Genomic DNA, 25214 nt, shown 5'->3' with positions numbered 1-25214 from the left:
GATAGAGCAACTGAGGCTGAGACCGTCAGTCCTCTCCTTTCTCCGGCTTTTGTTGGCCCCAGTCAGAGGCCTATATCCAAGATCCTGGGCAAGACGAAATGCCAAGTGGACGGTCCTGCCCAACACTAAATTGACAGCTTCCCTTCCCCCCACCCCCGAAAACGTCCAATTAAGGCCCCTCCGCCCCGCCCCAGGAGCTGCTGCCTTCGTAACCGGTCATTGGCCCACCTTTGAAGGGCGGGGAACTGAGCCTCAGAGAAGGCAAGACTTGTCTAAAGCTGCAAAGCAAGTCGGAGCAGAGACTGGCCGTCCGGAAGCTTGTCCGCCCGCTACACTTTCTGAATACGTGGTGGCTCTCATCATTCGTATCACATCCCCGTCCCCAACCTTTTTGCTCGAGCTGCTTGGAGCCAGTCAAACTCCCTGACCCCCCGGCGAGGAGGGGTAAAGGTTGCGCAGCGGAGAGGCGGTGAGCCCCTACCCTCCGGCAGCCGGCGGTCCCCTTTAAGAAACGGCCCCGGAGGGACTACGTTTCCCAGAAGGCTTTGCCGGCGCGTTATGTAACTTTCCCTGCGTAGCGGCCTCTGGGGCAGAAGGAGGTGGAGGCGGCGGTGGCGGCGGCGGCGGCTGCGGCGGCAGTTGCGGCGGCAGTGGCGGGAGCGGCGGGAGCCCGAGGCGGCGGCGCCCGCGGCCTATCGCGGGGCCCGAGCTGTGCGCCGCGCCCCGGAGCTCGGACCCGGCGGGAGCGCCGACGTGCCTCTGCTTGCCTTTGAGGAGGCGGGAGTGAGGAAAAAGGCTTAGGGCCCAGGGGGCGGGGAAGGGGGGCCGGGCCTGGATCCGCGGGGAGGCCGAGCCAGAGGCCCGACCGTGGCTCGAGCGGTCCCGGGGACAGGAATCGAACGTTGGCGGCGCGGATCGAACGTCGGCGGCGGGTGGAACGCGGGGGCTCGGAGGCGCGCGTGCGGGGGCTATGGCGTCCGTGCAGGCTTCCCGCCGCCAGTGGTGCTACCTGTGCGACCTGCCCAAGATGCCGTGGGCCATGGTGTGGGACTTCAGTGAGGCCGTGTGCCGCGGCTGCGTGAACTTCGAGGGCGCGGATCGCATCGAGCTGCTCATCGATGCCGCCCGGCAGCTCAAGCGAAGCCACGTGCTCCCCGAGGGCCGCTCGCCGGGGCCCCCGGCCCTCAAGCACCCGACCACTAAGGACCTGGCAGCCGCCGCGGCACAGGGGCCTCAGTTGCCGCCTCCACAGGCCCAGCCCCAGCCGTCGGGGACAGGCGGCGCTGTCTCAGGCCAGGACCGCTATGACAGGGCCACATCGTCGGGCCGCCTCCCCTTGCCCTCGCCCGCCCTGGAGTACACCCTGGGGTCCCGCCTGGCCAATGGACTGGGCCGCGAGGAGGCTGTGGCGGAGGGGGCGCGAAGGGCCCTGCTTGGCTCCATGCCCGGCTTGGTGCCCCCCGGGCTGCTGGCAGCTGCGGTGTCTGGCCTGGGAAGCCGAGGTCTGACGCTGGCACCCGGCTTGAGTCCTGCCCGTCCAGCCTTCGGCTCCGATTTCGAGAAGGAGAAGCAGCAGAGGAATGCGGACTGTCTGGCAGAACTGAACGAGGCCATGAGGGGCCGGGCAGAGGAATGGCATGGGCGCCCCAAAGCCGTGCGGGAACAGCTGCTGGCGCTGTCTGCCTGCGCCCCTTTCAATGTCCGGTTCAAGAAGGATCACGGGCTGGTGGGACGGGTGTTCGCCTTCGATGCTACTGCCCGCCCGCCAGGCTACGAGTTCGAGCTGAAGCTCTTCACCGAATACCCCTGTGGTTCTGGCAACGTGTATGCTGGAGTCCTGGCCGTGGCTCGCCAGATGTTTCATGATGCTCTGCGGGAGCCGGGCAAGGCACTGGCCTCATCAGGCTTCAAGTACCTCGAGTATGAACGCCGACACGGTTCAGGGGAGTGGCGCCAGCTGGGGGAGCTGCTAACCGACGGTGTCCGCACCTTCCGCGAGCCAGCTCCCGCCGAGGCCCTGCCCCAGCAGTATCCAGAGCCAGCCCCTGCAGCTCTTTGTGGCCCACCCCCACGAGCCCCATCCCGGAATCTGGCCCCCACGCCGCGCCGTCGCAAGGCGTCCCCTGAGCCCGAGGGCGAGGCATCTGGGAAGATGACCACCGAGGAGCAGCAGCAGCGGCACTGGGTGGCACCCGGTGGCCCGTTCTCCGCTGATACCCCTGCTGTGCCCTCGCCAATCGCCGCCCTGAAGAACGTGGCCGAGGCCCTTGGCCACTCCCCCAAGGACCCTGCAGGGGGTGGGGGCCCTGTGCGCACAGGGGGCGCCAGCCCCGCAGCCTCCTCTGCGGCCCAGCCTCCAGCCCAGCATCGTCTGGTGGCCCGAAACGGTGAGGCAGAAGTTAGCCCCACAGCAGGGGCGGAAGCTGTTAGCGGGGGTGGTAGCGGCACTGGGGCGACCCCTGGGGCTCCCCTGTGCTGTACCCTGTGCCGGGAGCGGCTGGAAGACACCCACTTCGTCCAGTGCCCCTCAGTGCCCGGACACAAGTTTTGCTTTCCCTGCTCACGGGAGTTCATCAAGGCGCAGGGTCCTGCTGGGGAGGTGTACTGCCCCAGTGGAGACAAGTGCCCGCTAGTGGGCTCCTCTGTCCCCTGGGCCTTCATGCAAGGCGAGATCGCCACCATCCTTGCTGGAGACATCAAGGTTAAGAAAGAACGGGACCCCTAGGCCACCACTGCCACCAGTCTACTGCCCATCCGCCCCCCCCCCCCCCCCCGCCACCCACCGCCGCTGCGGATAAATTATTCCCACCCAGCCCAGTGCCTCCCCCGCCTGTGTACATACCCCCTTCCTTATCCCAGATGGGTCCGCTCCTTATCCCAGATGGGTCCCCTGGGGTAGATGCATTGAGGGTGGGGGGAGAAAACTTGTGGCTTCTGTCCGAGGGGGTGTTTGGGGTCCCTTGACCCCTCCGGTTTCCCTCTCCCCTCCTTGGCTTGGCTTTGCTGCTGCTTGTAGTTGGAGGAGAGGTGTCCCCGCCCCTCCTTGAGAAGGGGCCTCCTGAAATCTCGCTCTTTATAAACGAAGCAAAAGCATTTTATTGCCCCTCTCCCCTATCCCCTCTCCCTCCTTCAATAAACCGAAAGATGGGTTTTTTCCTTCTTGGTCCCTTAGTTGCGTGAGATGCTGCGCCCCCTTTGGGACCGAACTGATCCTGCAGGGGAGAGGACGTTGCCTTGTAGCCTCCAGGTGGCGCCCTTCACTCAGGTGGGCCCCCCGGCTGTTTTTATAAATGCTGGCCAACTAGTCAGGCGTTCTAGCCATCAGCCCGTTTTCCAGATGACAGAACTAAGGCTCAGAGAGGGGATGGCTCTTGCGAGGGAGCCACAGCCAAGCTCGGGAGCTAGCCTTCCCTTCTGGCCCATCCCCTGTATCTCCCCCGAAGGTGGAGGACTCAGTGCCACCGAGGGGGAGGGTCAAGGGGCATCCGGAGGCTTCCCAGAAGGGACGGGCCGCGAGTTCTTGCTAGGCACGGAGAGAATTAGGCCAGATTGCTAGAGGGACTGCCTGAGGAAAGAGGAAATTTACCTCATGAGGTACACTAACAGGTTCCCTGGAAACAAGGTGACTGCTTCTCGCCTCTGGTGGTGCCCTGAACTGCGCGCCCATCTCTGGAGACCAGCCTCAACGGCGGCCGCCCTAAGACACCGTGACTGGCCGGGTAAAAGGCCCTCCCCCCCGCGGTCGCCTCTGATGTGCGCGGCCTTGTCCCGCACCTGTCCCGGCGGGCTGATTATTAACCAGGACTTCCTGCTCGCTGGCGTCAGAGGGCGGGGCCTGAGCCGGCTGCGGCAAAGCAGGGGTTAAGGGTAGGGGGAGGCCCCAAGAGGCAGCCCGCACCCCAGCGGCCTCCCCCGCGACCCTGAGGTGGAGATTTCGTGAAGGGGGCAAAGCCGGGCGCAAAGGCCAACGGATGGACAGAGAGATGGGGAATGACAGTGTGTCCTGCCACCGCACAGCCCTGTCACACGGCTGTGAGACCCTAGGTTGCCCCAGGTCTCAGGAACCCAGATGTTATATCACCTAAATCTGGAAGACCTTAACGTCCTGACCCATCTTGGTTATCCAGGTGTCCCTCCCACACATCCCGCAGACCCCCATGTCCCAACTCCCAAATATTAGGGACTCTAGGGCTTGGTCCTCCACACCTGGAGGACCCTCAGTTCTCGGACTGAGGAGTCCCCTCCCCCAGCCACCGGGTCTCAGGTGTTCTGTCACCCCTGGCACTGCCAGCCTGGGCTCTGGGCAGGGCTGGGAAAACCACCCCTGATTAAATATACCAGGCGATAAGCCAGGAGCAAGGGAGACGCTGGATGGAGCCCCATGCCTGGGTACCCCTCCTGGGCAACCTTGTGGCCTCTCCTGACCCAGCTCTGCAGACCCAAGTACTGGGTAGCTCCCCTCCCCCATCCTCAGAGCTAGAGGCCTCCAGACACGGGGGCGCTGTGCCCCAGTGGGGGCTAAAGAGCTGTGGAGGACACCTGGTCCTTTAAGAACAGCTGGTGGGTGGGTAGGGGCCAGGGGAGTCACCCCCCAGCCTGGCTGGTGTGTATTCTAGATAGAGGTTGGGTTAACTATTAACAGAGCAGGCGGCCTGAACTGTGTGGGTGTAGGGGCCTGGATCAGCCCCTCTTCATTCAGTGCCAGGCTGGGGCCAGAGTGGAGGGGTTCTGGATTGATCTGGGGGATCAGTGAGTAGGTGAAGAGGCTTCATGAAAGGAGAGACAGAGACACAGAGAGAGACGCAGGGAAAGATGGAGACGACAGAGGTGGGGAGGGAGATGTAAAGAGACCAGCTCACTGAGAGAGAGAAGACAGAGACCCAGAGAGAGAAAAGGAGCTCGCTCGGAGATGAGGGAGATGAGATAGAAACAGAGACAAACGTTCAGAAAGGAAAATTAGAGAAATATCCAGATGGGTTAAGAGAAGCTGAGGTACACTGAGGAAATGCCAACCATAGAGACAGAAGGAGAGAGAAGAGAGACTGAGATGCGGAGAGAGGGAGGGAAGGCGGGAGGCTGTGAAATCAGGGAAAGGTACAGAGAACTAGAGAGTTAAGACGTCTTCAGACTCAAAAGTTCTATGAGACCGAGGGGGAGAACAGAGCTCTGTGAAGAAGGGCAGGGCTGGGTCTGTCTTAGTCACTTGGTCCCCATGACAGGACCTGGCTCACTGCTCACCCTCCAGTTCTCAGCTCAGCTGACCTCTCCTCCAGGAAGCCCTCCTTGACCCTCAGTCTGTGTCAGGTGCCATTTCTGGGGTCCCACTCCCCTATCCCAGCCCTGAGCATTCTAAATCATTATTGTCTGGGGACTGGACTGTGAGCCCCATAAGGGCAGGGCCAAGGCTGTCTCAGTCACCACTGTGTCCCCAGCATTGCCCCGCACTGGCAAGTTTAAAGGATGGATAAATTAATGGACTCCTTTCTTTCAACAAATGTTTATTCAGCATCCACTGTGTGACAAGCCCTGCAGTAGCTGCTGTGGATACAGCAGGGAACAGAGTGCAGCCCCTGTTCTCATGGAGCTGACATTCAGGTGGGAGATACAGACCCACAAAATGTGACAGCCATGGCGGTAAATCCTAAGAAAAAATAAACCAGGGAAAGGAGACAGAGAATTATGGAGACTGGTATTTTAAAGAGGGAGGTAGGGGGAATTCCCTGGCGGTCCAGAGGTCAGCACTCCATGCTCTCACTGCCGGGGGAGTGGGTTCGATCCCTGGTCGGAAAACTAAGATCCCATGAGCCACGTGGCCCGGACCAAAAAAAAAAAAGAGGGAGGTAAAACTGAGATGAGGACTTCCCTGGTGGCTCAGTGGTTGGGAGTCCGCCTGCCGATGTGGGGGACGCGGGTTCGGGCCCTGGTCCGGGAAGATCCCACATGCCGCGGAGCAACTGACCCCGTGCGCCACAACTGCTGAGTCCGCATGCCTGGAGCCTACGCTCCACGGCAGGAGAAGCCACCGCAGTGAGAAGCCCGCACGCTGCAACTAGAGAAAGCCCACGTGCAGCAATAAAAAAAAAAAAAAAAAAAAAAAACCAACGCAGCCAAAAATAAAATAGAATAAATAAATTTATATTAAAAAAACTGAGATAAAACTAAGGGAGGTGAGTGAGTGAGCCACGGGCAATCTAGGGAGATAGCAGCACATGCAAAGGCCCTGAGGTGAGAGCCAGCTTGGTTCATTCCAGAAGCAAGGTGACCAGTGCAGCTATGGCATGAGAGAGAGTCATAAGATTGAGGTCAGAAGGATAGTAGGGTAGGGAGCGTTGGGGGCCCTGTCTGCCATGGTAAGGACTGCGGATTTAGTTTTAATGGGAACAAGTAGAGGGTTTCAAGCACTGAGGGAAGGGATGAAGCAGATGAGACAGAAAACGCAAGGAATCAGCTGGGATGGACAGCATCCCGCTCGCCTCTGTGTCCAGGGCCCAACAGAGGGCCTAGCACAGACGCCCAATGACAGTGTGTGCACGAGTGAATAAGACCCAAATTGACAGAGAAAGAGTCAGAACCACATTAGATGGATGGACAGACTCCCAGGGAGAAGCCAGGTAAGGACCCGGGGACGCCCAGGGACAGCAGACACAGACAGACAGACAGCAGCTCAGCTGAGAAGTCCTATTCCTTCCAGAACCCTCCCCACCCGGAAACCTTCCCTGCAGCTGGAAAAATTCCCCAGGCCCCCCTGCCCGCCTTGCCCTGTGGCGTGCCCACTCACACCTCAGGCAGAGGAAGCTGGCAGGCCTCACAGGAACCTTTCTGTGAGGGGGGAGTAGAGGCGGGCGGGCGGGCGGCAGGGACGAAGGGAGAGGAGTGGCGGGCGGGCAGGCAGTGGGCAGCAGCTACACAAAGGCCCCAGTGTCTGCCCCTCCTGCCCCCGGGTACAGATATAAATAATATGTACATATACCTTTAAATACACACACACACACACACACACACACACACACACACACACACACACACACACACACACACACACACACACACACACACACACACACACACACACACACACACACACACACCAGTGGGCTGCGGTAGGAGGCTGGGGGCCACACCCTTCCCTAAGGACCCTGATATGGCAGAGGTCTGCTCCTGTGGGGCTTGGGGGCTCAGAGACCCACAGAGATAGTGACCAAGACTGAGAGGCTCGAGCTGAGAGGGACACAGGGACAGAAGGGCGAGAGAGAAACTTACAAAGTGCGAGAGACAAACAGAAAGAGACTGGCCAACTGCGACGCCGAGTTAGAAACCAAGACTGGCTCAAATGGAGACAGATCAGGAAAGCAGAGAAATCAAACTTCGCTGAGAAAAGACAGAAAAAGTCAGAGGTAGAGGGGCAGTGACAGAAGGAAGACACGGGTCATTCCCGAGAAAGGCAGAGCCACAGGGAAACCCAGCTGAGAGGAAGTAGGGACAGAAAGAAGCAGAGAGGCCAGCAGACATCCAGAGAGGGACAGAGAGAGAGAGAAGCCGGCAGGCAGGCAGGGCCAAGGCTGGGGGCTTGGGAAGGCTGGTGACCGTGGGTGGGGGAGGGTCAGGGCACGTCTCCAGTTTAGGGGCACCGCCTGTGCAGCTCTGGTCCAGCCCAGTCCAGGGCAGGCTAAGGGGCAGGGAGTGGAGGTGAGGGAGGTGGCCCTTGGGTTCCGGATCTTGGTGTTTACCTGGGGCAGTCATTGCAAACAGGCGCCCAGCCTGGCCCATGGCAGAGTGAGGGTGGGATGGGCTGGGCCCCAGCTCTGGGCACCAATGGGCCCGACACGCCCACCTGTGGCCTGGGTGGTGAGTAACACACACGGTGACACCTGGGTAGATGGTGACACATAGGGGGAGAGACACGGTGACACACAGGGACAGATATAGGCAGACCCAGAGTGTCTGAGACATAAACAGACACACAGAAGCCAGTGACAGAGACACACTGTAATAGACACAGTGACAGAGACCAGGACACAATGATGGGCAAACATAGTGTTAGGCTTAGAGACACAGCAACAAAACACAAGGACAGAAGACACAGTGACAGACACAGAGAAGACAATGATAGAACAGTGACATACCTGTATACCCAGTGACACAGCACTGCAACACCTACAGAAACCCAGTGAGAAGACACTGACACAGAGACGTACAGGCACACAACACCCACTCACACACTGAGCAGACAAGTCATGGAGTAACACAGAAGGCTGCAAACACCTTGACATTGACACAGACTCATAAACCTCCCTGGCTGCTGGCTTCTGGGGTGCCCCCTCGGCCTCCAGGAGCAGGGTGTGAGTGGCGGTGACCATGACGGAGGGCTTGGGACCCCAGGGCCCTGCTGTGTCGCTGTTGCCCCTCCTATGCTCTAGAATAGCGTCCTGGTTAAGGGCACTGGCTCTGAGCCTGGGTTCAAGTCCTAGCTCCCCACTCACTACCTGTGTGACCTTGGGCAAGTCACTTCATCATGCCTCAGTTTCCCCAATAATAAAATGGGTGAGGGGAAGGATTGGGTCTATCGATTCTGTAAGGTGCTTACATAATGCCAGACATATGGTAAGCCCTAGTAGCTGTTATTATTATTTATTATTATTATTATTTTCATCTCATGTCTTCTGCCCACAGGGGGGACCCTGCCTTGGCCTCTGTTTCCCCACTCACGGCCCCTCCCTTGGACTATGTCACCTAAAGCCCACAAGCCATGTCCAGGTCCATCTGTCCCAGCCCAGGCTTCTCTGTGTCCCCATGGCTATCCCCCATCCCTGATCCCTAGCGTCCTCATGTCTGTCCATGCGTCCCATGTCTGACTGCTGTACTTTTCCATTGCTGGCCACCAGCCGGCTGTCCCTGGGGTAGGGGTCACACCTGCCCACGCCAGCCGAGCCGGTGGCCACCAGACACCCTGACGGATGGCCCCACCCTCCCCCCAGGACCCTACAACAACACCCGCCCCTCCGGCCACCTGAGGTCCCCACTGGGGCGGCCTGAGGCCTGAGCCTGGGGACAGGAAGCCCCAAGCCTGGCTGCCCTGAAAGCCTCTTTCAGCCTGGGCCTCCTCCCGCTGCCACCGACTCCTCCTGCGGAATAATATTTGGGCTGTTGGCCGGGGGGCGGGGGCCAGATCCGGAGGCCGCCTGGGAGAAGCCAGAAACCGCAGGGCTTCCTGCCTCGGGCCGGCATGACTCTGGGAGAGACCCCCAGGCCCGAGGGAGGGGGGTGGGCACCCAGGGAGACTGAGGGCCTTTCTCTCGACACCAGTTGTTTTTTCCAGGAACCAGGAGGAATTCCCCAGCCTGCCCAGGACAGCGAGGCTGGTGGGACGGCTGACTGGGAGCCAGCACGGCAGGGGGCGGAGGGGGGTGACACGCAGCCGGCAGGGCGGGCACGCTGACAGAAATAGAGGGCCTGGCCTGCGAGGTGGCAGGTAGAGGCGGAAACTCAGGGAGCTGGGAGAGAGAGACCGGAGGAGGAGGAGAGAGGCCAGAGAGCCTAAGGAGTGGGGGGAGGAGGACCCCAAGAGAGGAAGACCCAGAGACCCCAAGGGGAGGAGGGAGCGATCCAGAGGCCCAGAGAGAGGGAGGACGGAGTCGAAGCCACAGAGAGGATGGAGAGAGAGAGCAAGGCAGAGAATACGAGAGACAGAGGCACAGGGCATGATGAACAAGCATTTTCCCATAAACCAAGGTTCAGACATAAAGGCAGAGAGAGAGAGGTAGGGACATAGATGACACTAAGAAACAGAGAAAGATGGACACACAGCAACTGGGAGAAACATCTCTCCCCCCCCGCCCCCCGCCCCCTCTCTCTGTCTCTCACACAAACCACACACACACACACACACACACGCACACACACGCACACGCACACACACGCACACACACGCACGCACGCACGCACACACGCACACACATGCACGCACGCACACACGCACGCACGCATGCGCACATGCGCGCGAACATAAAGAGACAGCCTTTGGTCTTTGAATGACTGACTGACTAAATGAACGAGTGGCTAGAGAGCCAACAACCAAGTAAGACAAATGCAAACTAAGGAAATCACACCCGCTCCAGCGTGGCGGAATGACCTTGGCCCAGTCCCTTCCCATTCTGGGTCTCTGTTTCCACTCTGTGAAACGAAGGGTGTGAGGAACACAGTTGCGTTTCACAGAGCCATCCCTTGGAACATCTGAGCCACAGATATCAGACTCAGAGCCCGGGCAGAGACCTGGAGGAATAGAAACACCCAAACCCCAAACCCAGAGGCTCCCAGAAGCCCCCAGCACCCGAAGGAGGACCCAGCTCCTTTCCCACACACCTGCACGTGAAAGAGACAGACACACCAGGGCCAGTCAACACACGCTCACACACAGCCACAGCAGTCACAGGCACACAGCAAAGACAGGCATAATACACAAAAACGGACATACTTTTTTAAAAAAATACAAACACATGCTGATTCCCAGACATACACATGAAACACAAAATGACCCACAACGCCAATGTAGTCACACGTAGACTCTTTAAGGCAGCAAGTATGTAGACAAATGGACATACAGAAACACACATCCAACAGAGTGAGACCCAGGGGGTCCCAGGGATAGGCGTATAAGAGAACCACACACACAAAACAATAAAGGAAACACGCACACGAGTCTGATATCCCGAGACACCGACAGTAAGCACATACCCAGGGGAGGAACAGACACACAAACCCAGACAGTTGAGGGATACAAACAATAGAGAACACCCTGCAGCAGACCACAGGGACCTCAATGGCCGTAGTGATGTCCTATGACCCACAGAGGCACGGGCGCACACATGCAAACAAACTAGCACACACCCTGTCTCCTTCCATTAGCACCCTGTTTGTCCCTTCTCCTCCTCCCTAGCTTAACCAAAAACCAAGCAGCCCCTGGGCTCCCTGAACCTCGGGGCTAGGGGCATGTGTCTGGAGAGTGGGGGTAGGGAGATGGCCTTGGTCACTGCACAGCCACCTCCTCCTGCTGCCCTGGCCCCACTGCTGCAGGGGCTGCTATCTGTGAGCAAACTGTCCTTGGGGTCAGGGACAGCAAAGAGCCAAAGGTCAGGTCGATGCCTCCCCCAGCCCTTCCCCCAGAGGCAGCCAGCTCTTGGGGGCAGGAAGGAGAGGGGACAGGGGACAGCAATTCAGGTGTTCAAGCCTCAAAGGGCCCACTCGCCAAGGAAAAGAGACATTCAGTAAGAGGCAGAAATGGTGCCTTTAATGGTCATACACAGCCAGTATCCCGCTTCCCAGGCAAGAACCAGACTTCAGTAGAAATTCCCCACACCCTAACCAGTCCTTTCTGGTTTCTCCTGGACCGGAGCGGGGGATGGGCTCCAGAAAAAAACCAAGGAGTATCCTCATCTCCATCCCTCACTCAACTCACACCAGACAGTGATGACATGGCCAACACAGGGGCTGTTGGTGGCCATCATGCTGCACAGTGGTACACTGGTTATGTCAGCCAGTAAAGATGGTGGCCATCACAGCACCCAGTGGGCCAGCGTCACCACCACATCCAAAGGATCACCCAAGGGGATGTGCATCACAGCACCCAAAGGGCCAACCGAGATGTCATCCCAGACGGTGGCCATCAGAATACCCAATAGATCAACCAATAACATCAATCAACATGGCAGTCTTCACAGTACTCAACGGGCCCGCCAAGGTGTCAATGGCAGTTATCACAGCAGCCAGTGGGTCAACACGATGCCCACAGAGATGGCAGTCACCACAGTGAGTAACAGACCAGCCAAGATGTTAACTGACAGGACAAGCAAAGTGTCCCCAGGAGGATCAGGCCCCACGAGCCTGATGGTGTGAGCTACAGCCATACCCCACCCACCACGTTCCCACCCCCCTGCTAGGACGCGTTAAGCAGAGAGCGGGAATAGAGGCCCTGGTAGTAGATCCCGGGCTCCCCACCCTCCGCCCCGTAGCCCCCAAATCCCATGTCCAGTTTGGGAGGTGCTGGTGTCTGTTCTGACATCAGGTTGTTGATGGAGAAAGGGTGGTTGAAGTTGTAGGGTGCATCCAGCTTCAGCTCCCCCGGGAGCTCCAGGCCAGTGAAATAGGGTGTGGAGGACGGGGGTGAGCCACAGTCCAGAGTCCCCACATCTTCCCCACCCTGGGCCTCAGGTTCGGGGGCTGGAGGCTGGGCCTGCGGCGGAGAGGCGACTGTGGCAGCGGGGGTGGTGGTCGAGGAGGCTGACCCCGCACTGTTCCTGGAGGCAGAGGTCCCGCCGCCCCCTTTCTTCACCTTCTCCTCCAGCTTGAAGCGCTTCTGGCGGCGCAGGTAGCAGCCATTCTCAAACATGTTACCTGAGCTGGGGTGCAGGGCCCAGTAGGAACCCTTGCCCGGCTTGTCTGGGGAGCGTGCCACCTTGACGAAGCAGTCGTTGAAAGACAGCGAGTGGCGGATGGAGTTCTGCCAGCGCTGCTGGTTCTCCCGGTAGTAGGGGAAGAGGTCCATGATCCACTGGTAGATCTCGCTCAGGGTCAGCATCTTGCCCGGCGCCTGCTGGATGGCCATGGTGATGAGCGAGATGTAGGAATATGGCGGCTTGGCATGTGCCAGGGGCCGCCGGTACCCTTTCGGTATCTCCTTCCCGTGCACCAGCCCTGGTCCCGGGCCCCCATACCCTGAGCTGCTGCCACCACCACTGCTGGCACCCAGGCCTGGGAAGGTGGGCCCCAGGGGTGCTGTGGGCGCTGGGGGCGCCAGGGGTCCAGTGGGAAGTGGGGAGGCAGGGAGCCCCCCCGGGGGGTAGGGAGAGCTCAGAGGGTTCAGGGTCATGTAGGAGTTGAGTGGGGCCATGGTGGGTACTGGGGTCACCGGAGAGTAGACCTATAGGGAAAGAAAGAGAAACAGCGGGTGGTGAGTCTCGACTCTGTTGGTAAGCAAAGGGTCACTGGACCCATTGTGTGTCCATCTGTCTATCTGTCTTGCCTCCTCTGTAAACGGCTGTCTGTTGAAGTCTCTCTCTTCCCCCCTCCTCGTGCACCTCCCTCCCTGACCCCATCCCCCCACGCTCCCATATACTGAAGCTCACACTTTAAGTGGTTCTCAAAGTGTGGTCCAGGACACCCTGGAGAGTCTCCAAGACTTTTTTGGGGGGAGTCTCCAAAACTATTTTCATATAATGAAAGATATAAGATATGACTAGCCTTTCTCACTCTCTTTCCCTCATGAGCATACGCAGAGTTTTCCAGAGGCCACATGACAGGTGATATTGCAATAGACCAAATGTAGAAGCAGCTAGGAAAATGCAGCTGTCTTCTACTGAACCAGACACTAAAGAGATCTGCAAAAATGTAACTGTGCCACTCCTCTCACTAAATGTTTTGAAATAGTTATTTTAATAAAAATACATTGCTTATACTAACACATTGTTGCTATTTTAAAATGAATTAATGCCTATTTTTAAAACGCCTCAGTTTTAATTTTGAATGCTGTTAACAATCAACATAACCCCGATCAATAAAAACTGTTTGGGGTCCTCAATAATTTTAAGAGTGTGGACTTCCCTAGTGGTGCAGTGGTTAAGAATCTGCCTGCCAGTGCAGGGGACATGGGTTCAAGCCCTGATCTGGGAAGATCCCACGTGCCACAGAGCAGCTAAGCTCATGCACCACAACTACTGAGCCTGCGCTCTAGAGGTCGCGAGCCACAACTACTGAGCCCATGCGCCGCAACTACTGAAGCCCGTGCTCCGCAACAAAAGAAGCCACCGCAATGAGAAGCCCACGTGCCGCAACGAAGAGTAGCCGCTGCTCGCCGCAACTAGAGAAAGCCCGCGTGCAGCAATGAAGACCCAACACAGGCAAAATAATAACTTTAAGAGTGTAAAGAGGTCCTGAGACAAAAAAAAAAAAAAAAAATCAAGAACTGCTGATTTATCTAATAATGGAATCTATATGTGTACTTTTTTTTTTGATGTGGACCATTTTTAAAGTCTTTATTGAATTTCTTACAATATTGCTTCTGTTTTATGTTTTGGTTTTTTGGTTGCGAGGCATGTGTGATCTCAGCTTCCCCGCCAGGGATCGAACCCGCACCCCCTGCATTGGAAGGCAAAGTCTTAACCACTGGACCGCCAGGGAAGTCCTTATATGTGTACTCTCTGTCCATCTAGCCATCATCTTTTAGGTTATACAATTACAGTTTTTATAGATCAAAAGCATTTGAAAATCAGAACTCACATATTTCTACCTAATATATGTCGTCTGTTTATTATATATCATCAAATCTAAGACATCACTTCGTAAGCTGCAGTATTATTTTAAGGATCAATAAGAATGGAAAAAAACACTGTCAATTATAATCCCTAGACACCATTGACTGTAAAACCCATTCCATTTTCAGATATGTTCAATGGGGAGAAAATGTGCCTCTTAGCTCAGTGAAATACAGTAGACATTGCTATGTCTTTGTAAGTAACTATATAGTCTCTCAATTGTTCAATATTTCTTGGCCTACTCTGTGCTGGCACTGCTCCAGGCACTTCACAGCAAAGGTCTGCTTTCATCTTTACAACCACACTATGGGGGAGGCACTATCATGCCCATTTTACAGCTGAGCAAGCTGAGGATCAGAGAGGTTGTCCAGGGGTCACACAACAAGAAAGGAAAAGAACGGGGATTCTGAATCCAGGCAGTCTGGCTCCAGATCGGTGTTCTGGATCAAGCTATAAAAGCAGTGACCAAGACAGACTGAAATGCCTGCCCTCAGGGAGCTGTCAGTCTAGCAGGAAGTGAACAAGATAAGCAAGGAAAATAGGAAGCGTGGTGGATGGTGATTTCTTTCTGTCTGCATTTACCCCTTTCATCCCGTCTTCCATCCTTTCTCTGTCAATCTTCCATCTGCCTGTCTGCCCCGCTCCCTCCCCCTGAGGGAGGGTGGTCTCACGGCACTGGGGGGGTGCTATAGCTCTGGTGGGAGCCACCTCTGCTATGAATCAGTGTGTCCCATCTCATTCCCTTGTCACTTAAGTGTCTGCACATCCAAAGGTCCAGAGAGAAAAGGGTAATGCCAGGGTCACTCAAGGAGTCAGGGGCAGGTGGTAAGCAACCCAGGTCTGCGTTCTAGTAGAGAAACTCTCCCCTCTCTCTTTCACATGACTTCCAGGTAGTTCTTTTCTCCTATGTCTCTGAATCTCCCTGTGGCTCTGTGTGTATCTGTGCATCTCCTTCCCTGTCTCAGTACCTCTATACTCCTTCCCTCATCCCCTCCCCACGTCTGTCTCTCTCCCCTCCCCACGCTCTCTCCCTTTCTCTCTCCCTGTCTCTCTCCTTGTCTTTCTCTCTCTCATCTCCCCCTCCTCTGCCTTTCTTTCCTTGTGACGCTCCCATACCCCATCTCTCTCTCCCTCTGCCCCCCCCACCCCGTCATCTCTCACATCTTTTTCTCCCTGCCTCAGCACTCTCTCTCTCTGTCTCTCTCTACCCCACTCCTCTCCCACCGTGTTCTTTCTTTCCCCTTCAGCACGTCTTTGCATCTCTCTGCCCCTTGCTTCAGCACCACCATCTCCCCAGAAGTCTCACATTGAAATTGGAGCCACAGCTACCCCCCTCCCCCACGCACTGGTCTCCCCCCACCCCCCCACCCCGCCCCGGGGTTGGCTGGTTCTCGCCCCTCCCTAAGAGTAAGGGAAGAGGGTCCTTCAGAGAGAGGGGAGAAGGTGATGGACTCAGGGGATCCACAGAGAGGTCCTAAATCCCTCTACAACCCCCTACATTTCTCCAACTCAGTCAGACTCTCCTGTATCACAGAGGAAGACAGACTGGGACCCCAGAGCCCTTCTCTTCTGGCTCCCCATCCACCCGGAAGTCCTCTTTGAGGTCTGACCTCAAGCACTCCAGCTGCCCTAATCCACCCTAGGCTTTCACATGCCTGGGGCTGGGATGAACCCCCAGTGTCCGGGTCTGAACCGGATCTCCCCAGTGAGGGCGGGGCTGAGATTGGGGGGGAGGCCCTCAGGGGACCTGCACGCCCACCCCAGGAGGCTGGAATTTCTCCCCTTTCATTTCCTTATTGTCTCTGGAGGAGGGTGTGACAGGGAGCAGGGGGCAGTGTGAAGCTACAAGCTCCTTTCTAACCCTGGTCCCAGCCTAGGACCTCAAGCGGCTCCCCCCGCACGCCAAGAGGCTTTAGGTTTTCCACCTCTAAAATTGGGGAGCAGTTGGACCAGCTGATCTGTGAGAAGCAGAGGCCAGTGGGGATGTCTTAGGGCAATAACTTTCCAGTTTCCTTCCAGACAGGGAGCCAGCCTGGGGAGGTCAACATCACCCCAACAGGAGGGTGGGTGTGGTGGGCAAGAAGCAGTTTGGGGGCCCCTTCAGTTCTCAGTTGCTGAGTGAGTGCACGTGTTTCTCCCCACATTGTTCTGACCCAGGGGGAGGAGGTGGTTCGGTTGATGGGAAAGCTGAGGAGACCCTCACACAGTATGTCCATTTCCAGCACCCTACATGTCAACTCTTCCAAAATACGCATTCAAATGCTGACTATCTCTAGACTGTCCCTCAATTTCAGAGACAATTTCCACACAAATTGTCCCCTACCAAACGTCAGGTTTTGCCCCAAATAATGACTCCTTCAGCCTAGACCCTGCAATTTACTTCTTAAGATATGCCTCCAGAACACTGATTTGTAGTTGGTACCCTTAAATCAGGTCCCCAGACTCTGAACTATGTGGGGGCTTCAGCCGGGATCCCCCAATACCCGGGAGTCTCCACCTCCAACCTGATCTCTGCCTTCCCCACCATGTAACTTACATCTCCAGCTGCCCAGGCTCCACCTCTCAACACTCCCAATCCGTTCTCTGCACCACCCCACGTGCACCTCACACCTCCACAGCCCCAGGACTGGCCCCTCCTGGGCACCTTGCCAAGCCCCGCAGGCCTAGGTATTCAGGAGTCTCACCCTACAGCTTCAAACCCCAGACCCAGGACTCAGGCGCTCTGGGGCCCCTGTAAACCCCAGATCTTGGTCTCTTTGGAGAACTCAACCATTCCAGTCCCATACCCCACCTCAAGCCCACAGTCCCCTTCCATCAGAAACCCAGGTATCCAGACCCCCCATAACCATCTGACGAGGACCCCTCCACTTCACAATGTTGACTAGGCAGAGAGCACGCTCAGAAGGAGTCCTTGCAGCAAGAGGAATGGGAGTTAGACCTGGGGAGGGACTTCCCGGCGGCTAGGGTGAGCGAATTAAGATACCTCCCTGCCCCCTACTCCAGGGAAATCTCGTCTGAGATGGGACTGGTGAGGACATTAGCAATTAGTGGAGATTGCTGGAAGGTGGAGTGGGGGCGGGGATGGGGGGTGCGAAATCTGAAACCCTCCAGACTCCAACAAGGAGAATCCCTGCTGAGGGTCTCTGATAACAATTAAACCACTGAAGTTCAGCTGGGAGGGGTGAGGGTCATTAGTAGGGATGGGGGGCGGGGGTGGAGACCGACCCCTCCACTGCCAATGCTGTTGCCGACATGCCCTGATCTCAGGATCCCGACTCTGACCCCTATCTATCCGAGCCCCAACTCTTAAATCACCTGTTATTTTACACTCCCCAGACCAAGCTTCGTCTCTGAGCACCTTCATCTCTTATACCCGAGCACCAAGCCCCATTTCTGACTTTGACGTAGTCGCAGCCCCTATCCGTATACCGGAACCCCAATTCTTATTTCTACCCCAGACCTCCATCTTTAACACTAATTTCTAACCCTGAGCTCCCAGCTCAGATTTCTAATGGTGACCTCCCTCTCCCATCACTTAGTCCCTTATATTTTCCCCAGTTTTGAACCCCATTTCCTAATCCCCCAGCTCTGTCCGTATCCCGGAGTTCTGAGTCTCATCTTTGGTCTGTTAATTTTAATTCCTTGTACTTTGGGTCCCTGACACCCAGCCCTCACATTTAAGCTATGACTTGACCCTTGCCTAAATCTTCCTGACTCCCGTTTAAGCCCTCACTCTGACTAGCCTGCCTAAACCGCGCTCCCATGCATTGTCCCCCGTCCCTGACTCCTACACCTGGTCTCCGTGTCTCTAGTTCCTCCGCTCCCCAATTCTATTTGGGGCCCCCACTTGAGTCCACACCCCGGTTCTTGCCCCCATTTAGGCCCGCACCCTGATTCCTGCCCCCCCACCCCCACCCCCACCCCCGCTTCCCGCTCCGCCATCCCCGAGGACACACCTCGCCCGCCTCCGGGTAGTAGCTCCACTCGGCCAGGTCATGGGCCTCCATCTTCACCGAGCCCAGCATCCCCCGGGCCTGTGCCCCCACCCGCCCCCGCTCCGGCCCGGGGGGGAACCAAGCGCTTCGGATCTCTCAGCCTGCACGGCCTGAGTTCCGACCGGCGCCCGTCCGTCCGACCGCCCAGGGTCCCAGCCTTCCCGGGCGCCGCGGGAGGCGGCCACGCTTTATAGCCGGGACACCCCCCCCCAGCCCCCCCGCCCTCGCCCTCGCCCTCGCCCGCCCTGGGCTCCCCTCCCGCCTCCCCGAGGGCGGTGCGCCCGGTTTGGGGCGCCCCCTGCGGGATTGCGAGGAGAAAGACCTCAGGCGCCGGGAGCCGCAGCCCGGGGACGCGAGAGCTGGAGATGGCTGAACGAGTGAGGAGCTACAGGTGGGAGGCATTGCTGATACTGAAAGCCTCGAGGGCAGAACTCTAGGGCCCTTCCATCCAGGGGGTTCATCATCTCGACAGGAGCAGGCGAACAGCCAGAGCCCAGCAAGACTGCCGCGGAGTAAAGGAGGCTCAGAGCCGAGTGGTCTCCATGGGTCCCAATGTGTTACTATAAGAACCTGTAGGAGCCCCTCGAAACCACATTTTCCATTGGACGGACTGGAAGACTGAAGCTTCTGATAGCTGGAAATGCTCCATACTGTGTAAATGGTCAGGACCAAGGGTTGAAGGGATCGAGGCCTCTGCTCAGACCCCGCTGAGGAAACAGACCACCTTCCAGACCTAAGAGCTTCGCCTCCCGGACTCTCCACTCTCTCTAACACCTGCCGTCCAGGGACCCAGAACTACTATGAACTCCATTTCCCATAAGCCTCTATCCCCCTTTCCTTCCCGACCTCGTCAAAGGACTACATTTCCCAGGAGGTATGGCTCCCGAAAGCCGGAAATGAATGGCTGCCCCGGCGTCGTAGGGAGCGGAGAGCGGAAGGCCGGCCGCGCGGCCGAAGGTAGGGGCGGGGTACTGCCGCAGAGTGGACTCCATTTCCCAGCGACCCTCCGTGCACGGCGCATGCGCGGTGTCACGGCGGCGAGCGGAAGATGGCGGCGGCGTCTGTGAAGAGGCGCTGCTGAGGGGGCGCGAGGGGGACGGAGGCCTGAGCCGCGGTGAGAGGGGGGGCGGCGTGGGGGCCCGGGGACGAAGGGAGGAAGGACCCTGAAAGGGCAGGGGCGCTGCCGGGGGGAATGGGGACGCTGAGAGGGGAAGGGAGCAGTGACGCTCGGGACCCCAGTTTCTTCCCCAGTTCTGGACCCTCCCGTGGCTCCCCAGTGCCCTCAGGGCAAAGTTCCAACGTGGCCCCCAAGGCGCGTCCGCCCAGCCGGCCTCGGCTCTGCCTCTTTGCTAGTTCCTCACGTCGCACAGCTGCACTGGTCTCTCGGTTTCTCAGACTCGCCGTACGCCTTCCCGCCTCAGGCTTTTTGCACATGCCGTCCCCTCTGTCTGCAACATCCTTTTACTCATTCCGCCTGGCTGACTCCCATTCATTTCTCGGGTCTGGGCACCAACGTCACTTCCTCTGCGAAGCCCTCCTTTCCCGCTCTCCGTCCCGAAATCCGCCTGTTAAACGCTCTTATAGGTTCCTGTGCCTTTCCTTCATGTCACTTGGCGGGGGGTCTCATTTGTTACTGGACCTTTATTTGTTCTGTCTGTGACCATGAGCTCAGCGTTTCCCAGTACAGCGCTGTCACGCCGAAAACTCCCAGTTAATGTTCGTTGAACGATGAAAGATTTTCGTGGGGCCACTCTGTGTATATGCGGGGAGTCGTCATATTCCCAGGTGGGAGTAGGGCGGTGGGACCGGGAGGGAAGGGGAACCGATGATTGTTGGTAATAGCAAAAGACTACAAACACCCCAGATGTTCTTTAGTAGGGAGACTGGCAGAGGAGGAAAACAGATAACAGCCACATAATAAAATACCATGCGGCTGTAGAAAGGAATGAGGGAAGGGGGGCAAACAAGGAATGAAATATAGAGAGTGGGCTCCAGCATATATTAAGTGAAAAGCGAAATGAAAGACAGTGTTTATCGTACGCTCCCTTTTTACAGAAGAAAAGGAAGTATGTATATACGTTTAAAAAATAAAGAAAGAAACCAAAAAGTGGAAGAGGAAGAACATGGTAAAAAGTTTGGGTGGATCAATGTGAAAGGTTCATCGTGAAAAAGTTCACTGTGTTCTGATGGGAAACAGCAGTATACTGGATTCTTGGGAACAGACCTAGCAGGGGGAAGCAGTTCCTTTAGAGAGGCAGTCCAGCACAGCAGTGAGAAGGCTGGATTCTGCAGCCATACTGCTAGGTCTACATCTTACAGGTTGTGAGCCTTTGATCAAGTGACTTTACCTCCTTGGACTTCAAATTTCCTCATCTGTAAAATGGAAATTAAAAATAGTACTTACCTTGGAATCTAGAAAAACGGTACAGATGAACCTGTTTGCAAGGCAGAAATAGAGACACAGATGTAGAGAACAAACTTATGGGCACCAAGGGGGGGGGTGGGATGAATTGGGAGATTGGGATTGACATATACACACTAATATGTATAAAATAGATAACTAGTGAGAACCTGCTGTATAGCACAGGGAACTCCACTTTGCTGTACAGTAGAAACTGATGCAACACTGTAAAACAACTATACCCCTATTAAAAAAAAACAGTACTTACCTCAAAGAGTTGGTGTTGTGAGGTTTAAATAAGTTGCTAAGTTACTATATGTGTTAGAATTGTGTCCAGCACATATTAAATGTTCAGTAAATATTAGCTGTTATTTTTCAAGCATTCTAGAGCCAAAGGGTAGGGATACTAAGCCCAGTGATTGTTGAAGCCCTTTGGCATTCACTTAGCAGATTTTTTTTTTTTTTTTGCGGTACGCGGGCCTCTCACTGCCGTGGCCTCTCCCGTTGCGGAGCACAGGCTCCGGACGCGCAGGCTCCGGACGCGCAGGCTCAGCGGCCATGGCTCACGGGCCCAGCCGCTCCGCGGCATGTGGGATCTTCCCGGACCAGGGCACGAACCCGTGTCCCCTGCATCGGCAGGTGGACTCTCAACCACTGCACCACCAGGGAAGCCCCACTCTGCAGATTTTTATTGAATACTTACTAGGTGCCAAGCTCTGTTCCGTGCTGGGGATAGAGAAAGTGAACACACACACACACACACACACACACACACACACACACACACACACACACACACACACATACATCTCTGCCCTCATGGAGCTTATAAATATGTAGTGTGTTGATAATAAATGCCATGGAGAAAAATAAAGCAACACAGATGGGGATGGAGAGGAAATGGAAGTTTGAAATGCGATAGAGAAGACCTCACTGCTGGGATATTTGAGTTGAGACCTGAAGGAAATAAGGAGGGCGGGAGTTGTGCCAGGCTGTGAGGGGAGGGATATCCCAGGCAGAAAGAAGAGAAGCCCTTGGAGGAGAAGGCTTGGAGGAAGGGGTATGATTGGCATGATGACAAGGAAGCCAGTGTTGCTGGAGAAGGGAGAGCTGAGAGGGAAATGAGGGCAGAAGTAGAAGGGGCCAGATCACATAAGGTCTTCTAGGTCTTGGTGAGGAGTTGGCTCTGACTCTAAGCAAGATGTGGGGATGACAGGCAGCAGGGAGACTAGGAAGGAGGTTGTTGGATAGTCATTCATTCAGCAGATACCTGTTGAATAAACTGCTGTGTGCAGTATATCTCTTAAAAGATGCACCTTTTTCACCCTCCTCAAATTGTTGTTAACAGTTTATGCAGTAGCCTTCTGAAACTAATCTACTCCTCAAAATAGTTCTGAGAGAGAAACACTGTTACCATCCCTGTTTTACAGAAGAGGCAGCTGAGACCCAGTGGTTTCTTGCCTGGGTCATTCTGTGTATACATACACAAACTTGACAAAAGTCAGTTTAATTGTATACATTCTGTGATGCAACAGGCTGTCACTGTCATCTTTTCATGATGATAATACATTGAGATCCATCTTTTTTTTTTTTTAAACTATATTCTCCCTTTTCTACTTTTTGGTTTTTCCTTTCAGTTTTTTTTTCTTTTTTTAACATATACACATATTTTCCTTTGTTTTGTAAAAAGGGAGCATACAGTAAACATTGTCTTCACTTTACTTGCTTTTACTTAAAATGTGCTAGAGCCCACTGTTTATCAGTGTATATATTTTCCTCATTCCTTTTTTTTTTCCTTCCCTCATTCCTTTTTATAGTTACACAGTGTTTTATTATGTGGATGTATCATAGTTTTTCGGCCAGTCTCCCTATTTGAGAACATTTGTGTTGATAATAGTCTTTTTTTTAAAAAAATAAATTTATTTATTTATTTTTGGCTGCGTTGGGTCTCATTGCTGCACGCGGGCTTTCTCTAGTTGTGGCGAGCCGGGGGTACTCTTTGTTGCGGTGCGTGGGCTTCTCATTGCGGTGGCTTCTTTTGTTGTGGAGCACAGGCTCTAGGCACACGGGCTTCAGTAGTTGTGGCTCACTGGCTCTAGAGCGCAGGCTCAGTAGTTGTGGCGCTTGGGCTTAGTTGCTCCATGGCATGTGGGATCTTCCGGGACCAGGGCTCGAACCCATATCCCCTGCATTGGCAGGCGGATTCTTAACCACTGCACCATCAGGGAAGCCCGATAATAGTCTTTTGCTGTTAGGAATAGTGCTGTATTTGATACCCTTCTTATTTGTTAATTTTGCCAGTGTGACTTTGGGACAGATGCCCAATAGTCCCCCGCCCCCGGCCTTTTAAAGCACAACTCCATAGTAATCCAGAAAATGGCAGAAATATAATTTAATTAGGCCTTCTCTGATGTATTGAGTACTTAGGACGTACAGGACTCTGACTGGAGCTCCTCAGAGCTATGTTTTAGAAAGCTTGCTCTGGTGTCCAGTCCAGAGTACAGCCCTGATGGAGAGACAGGAGGCACTGAGACCAGTGCGTGGCTGCTCTGTGTTCATTTGTTCAGTCTTTCAGCAGGTGTTTGTGGTCAGCCCGTTATGTGTAAAGTACTGGAGGTGAGGCTCGGTACTCCATGAGGTACTGCCTCTGAGCTGGGAGACATCAGTCTCCCCCAGGTTGTAGCCTCATGGACACGTACAGTCTGATCCAGACTCTGGAAGGGGGAGGGGCTTCAAAAGACCCAACAAAGATCCAACAGGCTAGAAAGGAGGGTTGAACCCTTTGCAGCTAGTGAGGTAAGGTGCAGAGCTTGATCTGTCTTCTCCAGGGAGTACCAGGCAGCAGCCATGGCAGGCAGCAGTGGGGACAGCGTCACTCGCCGGAGCGTGGCATCACAGTTTTTCACACAAGAGGAGGGGCCGGGCATTGATGGCATGACCACATCAGAGAGAGTGAGTATGGAGAGAGGGGTTTGGAGTGGGGAGGCACAGGCCCTGTCTTTGGGCCATCCACCTCTAGGTGGCAGAACCCAGGGAGCGCCGTCAGGGCTGGGCTGGCAAGATGAGTACTGTCACATGCCTTTCACCTTCCTTCCAGGTGGTGGATCTCCTCAACCAGGCAGCACTGATCACCAATGATTCAAAGATTACAGTGCTCAAACAGGTGAGGGGAAGGGGGTGATGCTGAGCTAAGCAGGACAAGGGGAGCCAGGATGGGAACCTCTGGCAAAGAAGACACTGGTAATAACACTAGTGTCCACAGTTAAGCACTTGGGATATGCCTGCCATGGTGCTCAGTGCTATTCGGCCACGCTGTCATTTAATTCTCACAAAAACTCTATGAGGCAGGGCTCTTCCCTGTTTTATAGAGAAAGAAGCAGAGTCTCAGAGCTTAAACTAGCCCAAGGTCACTCATAGCAGCTGGCTGAACGAGGACTTGAATGCTGGATTCAGACTCCAAATTCTATGCTCTTCATCCTCGTATTTGCTCTCTGCCAGGGTCCTATCCAGTGGGGAAGACATGCAGGTGACCAGACAGTGAGGACCCAGAGTGGGCAGGGATGGGATGGAGGAGCCCAGAGGGGTGTGGAACCCAGAGAGAGCTTCTGACCCAGCCTAGCAGTGGGGAGTCAGGGAGAGCTTTTTAGAAGAGGGATGTCTGAGCTGAGACCTGGATGATACGGAGAGAACCAGGCTAAATGAGAGAGGGAGAGTGTCTTGACCAGAGGGCATAATAGCTTGTACAGAAGCAAAAGAGGGCATGGGGAATTGGGGAGGCAGGTGGAGTTCAGAGGTTGGGAGGTCAGGTTGCCTGGGTGAGGACCCCAGTTCTACTTGTTCAGCATGTGGCCTTGGGTAGTCGATTCTACCTCAGCAGTAGAGTGGGGTCCTGACGGGGCCTCCCTCGTGGAGTGGTTGTCAAGGCTGTTCAATAGTGCCTTGGGTCATAGGCAGTGAGCTTCTGTGAGAATGTTTTTGGGAAGGGCTTATTCCAAAGAGCCTGGCAGGTACAGGGGCCTCAGAAAATGTGTTCTCATTGTCATAAAATGCCTGATGAATTGTGACAGTTGAGTGGGGAGTAGAAACAGAAGGAGAGTGGAGAGAATTGCTGGGTGAGCCTCAGGAAGGTAGGAGTCCTGCAGCACTTCCCTCTTTTCTTTAGCCTCCATCTGTAACACGTACTCACTATCCACCAGGACCTGCGCCCTGTAGCATCTTCTTATTGAAGCCTCACAACAGCCCTATAAGTTGTTTACGATTCGCATTTTACAGAAGAGCAAACTGAGACTCGGGAAGCCATTTGCCCAGGCCATGGTAGGAGTGGCAGAGCCAGGATCTGAACTGAGCTTTTCTGCTGCCTACCCCCATGCTGTTTTCTCCTACATGTTCCTATCTGCACTGATGGGACCCTGGTTTTATATGTGTGTTCCTCCTTCCCATCCCCAATCTCCTTCCAGGTCCAGGAGCTGATCATCAACAAAGATCCCACACTACTGGACAACTTCCTGGATGTGA

At 55.5% G+C, this 25214-nt stretch overlaps 3 protein-coding genes across 3 annotated transcripts in view; 2 read left to right on the top strand and 1 right to left on the bottom strand.

Moving 5' to 3' along the window:
* The first annotated feature begins 898 nt into the window (after positions 1-898).
* Positions 899-2867, top strand: IRF2BP1 (interferon regulatory factor 2 binding protein 1). The gene has a single exon (XM_082863348.1). It carries the CDS (start codon positions 971-973, stop codon positions 2723-2725), a length of 1755 nt encoding a protein of 584 aa, XP_082719474.1. The 5' UTR covers positions 899-970; the 3' UTR covers positions 2726-2867.
* An 8418-nt stretch (positions 2868-11285) lies between these two features.
* FOXA3 (forkhead box A3) lies at positions 11286-18455 on the bottom strand. Its single transcript, XM_082862710.1, has 2 exons — positions 18260-18455; positions 11286-12913 (listed from the first exon to the last, which is right to left on the bottom strand). Exons 1-2 carry the CDS (start codon positions 18326-18328, stop codon positions 11930-11932), a joined length of 1053 nt encoding a protein of 350 aa, XP_082718836.1. The 5' UTR covers positions 18329-18455; the 3' UTR covers positions 11286-11929.
* Positions 18456-19341: 886 nt separating this feature from the next.
* SYMPK (symplekin scaffold protein) overlaps positions 19342-25214 on the top strand; it is a 35903-nt gene continuing 30030 nt past the window's right edge. The window contains exons 1-4 of the mRNA XM_082862573.1: positions 19342-19412; positions 23528-23651; positions 23797-23862; positions 25157-25210. Coding sequence (XP_082718699.1) covers positions 23547-23651; positions 23797-23862; positions 25157-25210 — 225 coding nt within the window. The 5' untranslated portion in view covers positions 19342-19412; positions 23528-23546. The remainder of the gene's footprint in view (positions 19413-23527; positions 23652-23796; positions 23863-25156; positions 25211-25214) is intronic.

Source organism: Leucopleurus acutus (assembly GCF_964270905.1).
Source record: "Leucopleurus acutus genome assembly, chromosome: 20".
Taxonomy (NCBI): Eukaryota; Metazoa; Chordata; class Mammalia; order Artiodactyla; family Delphinidae; genus Leucopleurus; species Leucopleurus acutus.
The sequence above is the reverse complement of the archived record's forward strand: the minus strand, read 5'-3'. Positions and strand labels throughout refer to the sequence as shown.

Bases quoted from the DNA above. Each gene is read 5' to 3' on its own strand.
- IRF2BP1 (XM_082863348.1), top strand. From the start codon at position 971: ATGGCGTCCGTGCAGGCTTCCCGCCGCCAGTGGTGCTACCTGTGCGAC.
- FOXA3 (XM_082862710.1), bottom strand. From the start codon at position 18,328: ATGCTGGGCTCGGTGAAGATGGAGGCCCATGACCTGGCCGAGTGGAGC. The intron at 12,914-18,259 runs GTGTGTCCTCGG...CTTTCCCTATAG, and splicing joins ACTACCCGGAGGCGGGCGAG to GTCTACTCTCCGGTGACCCC.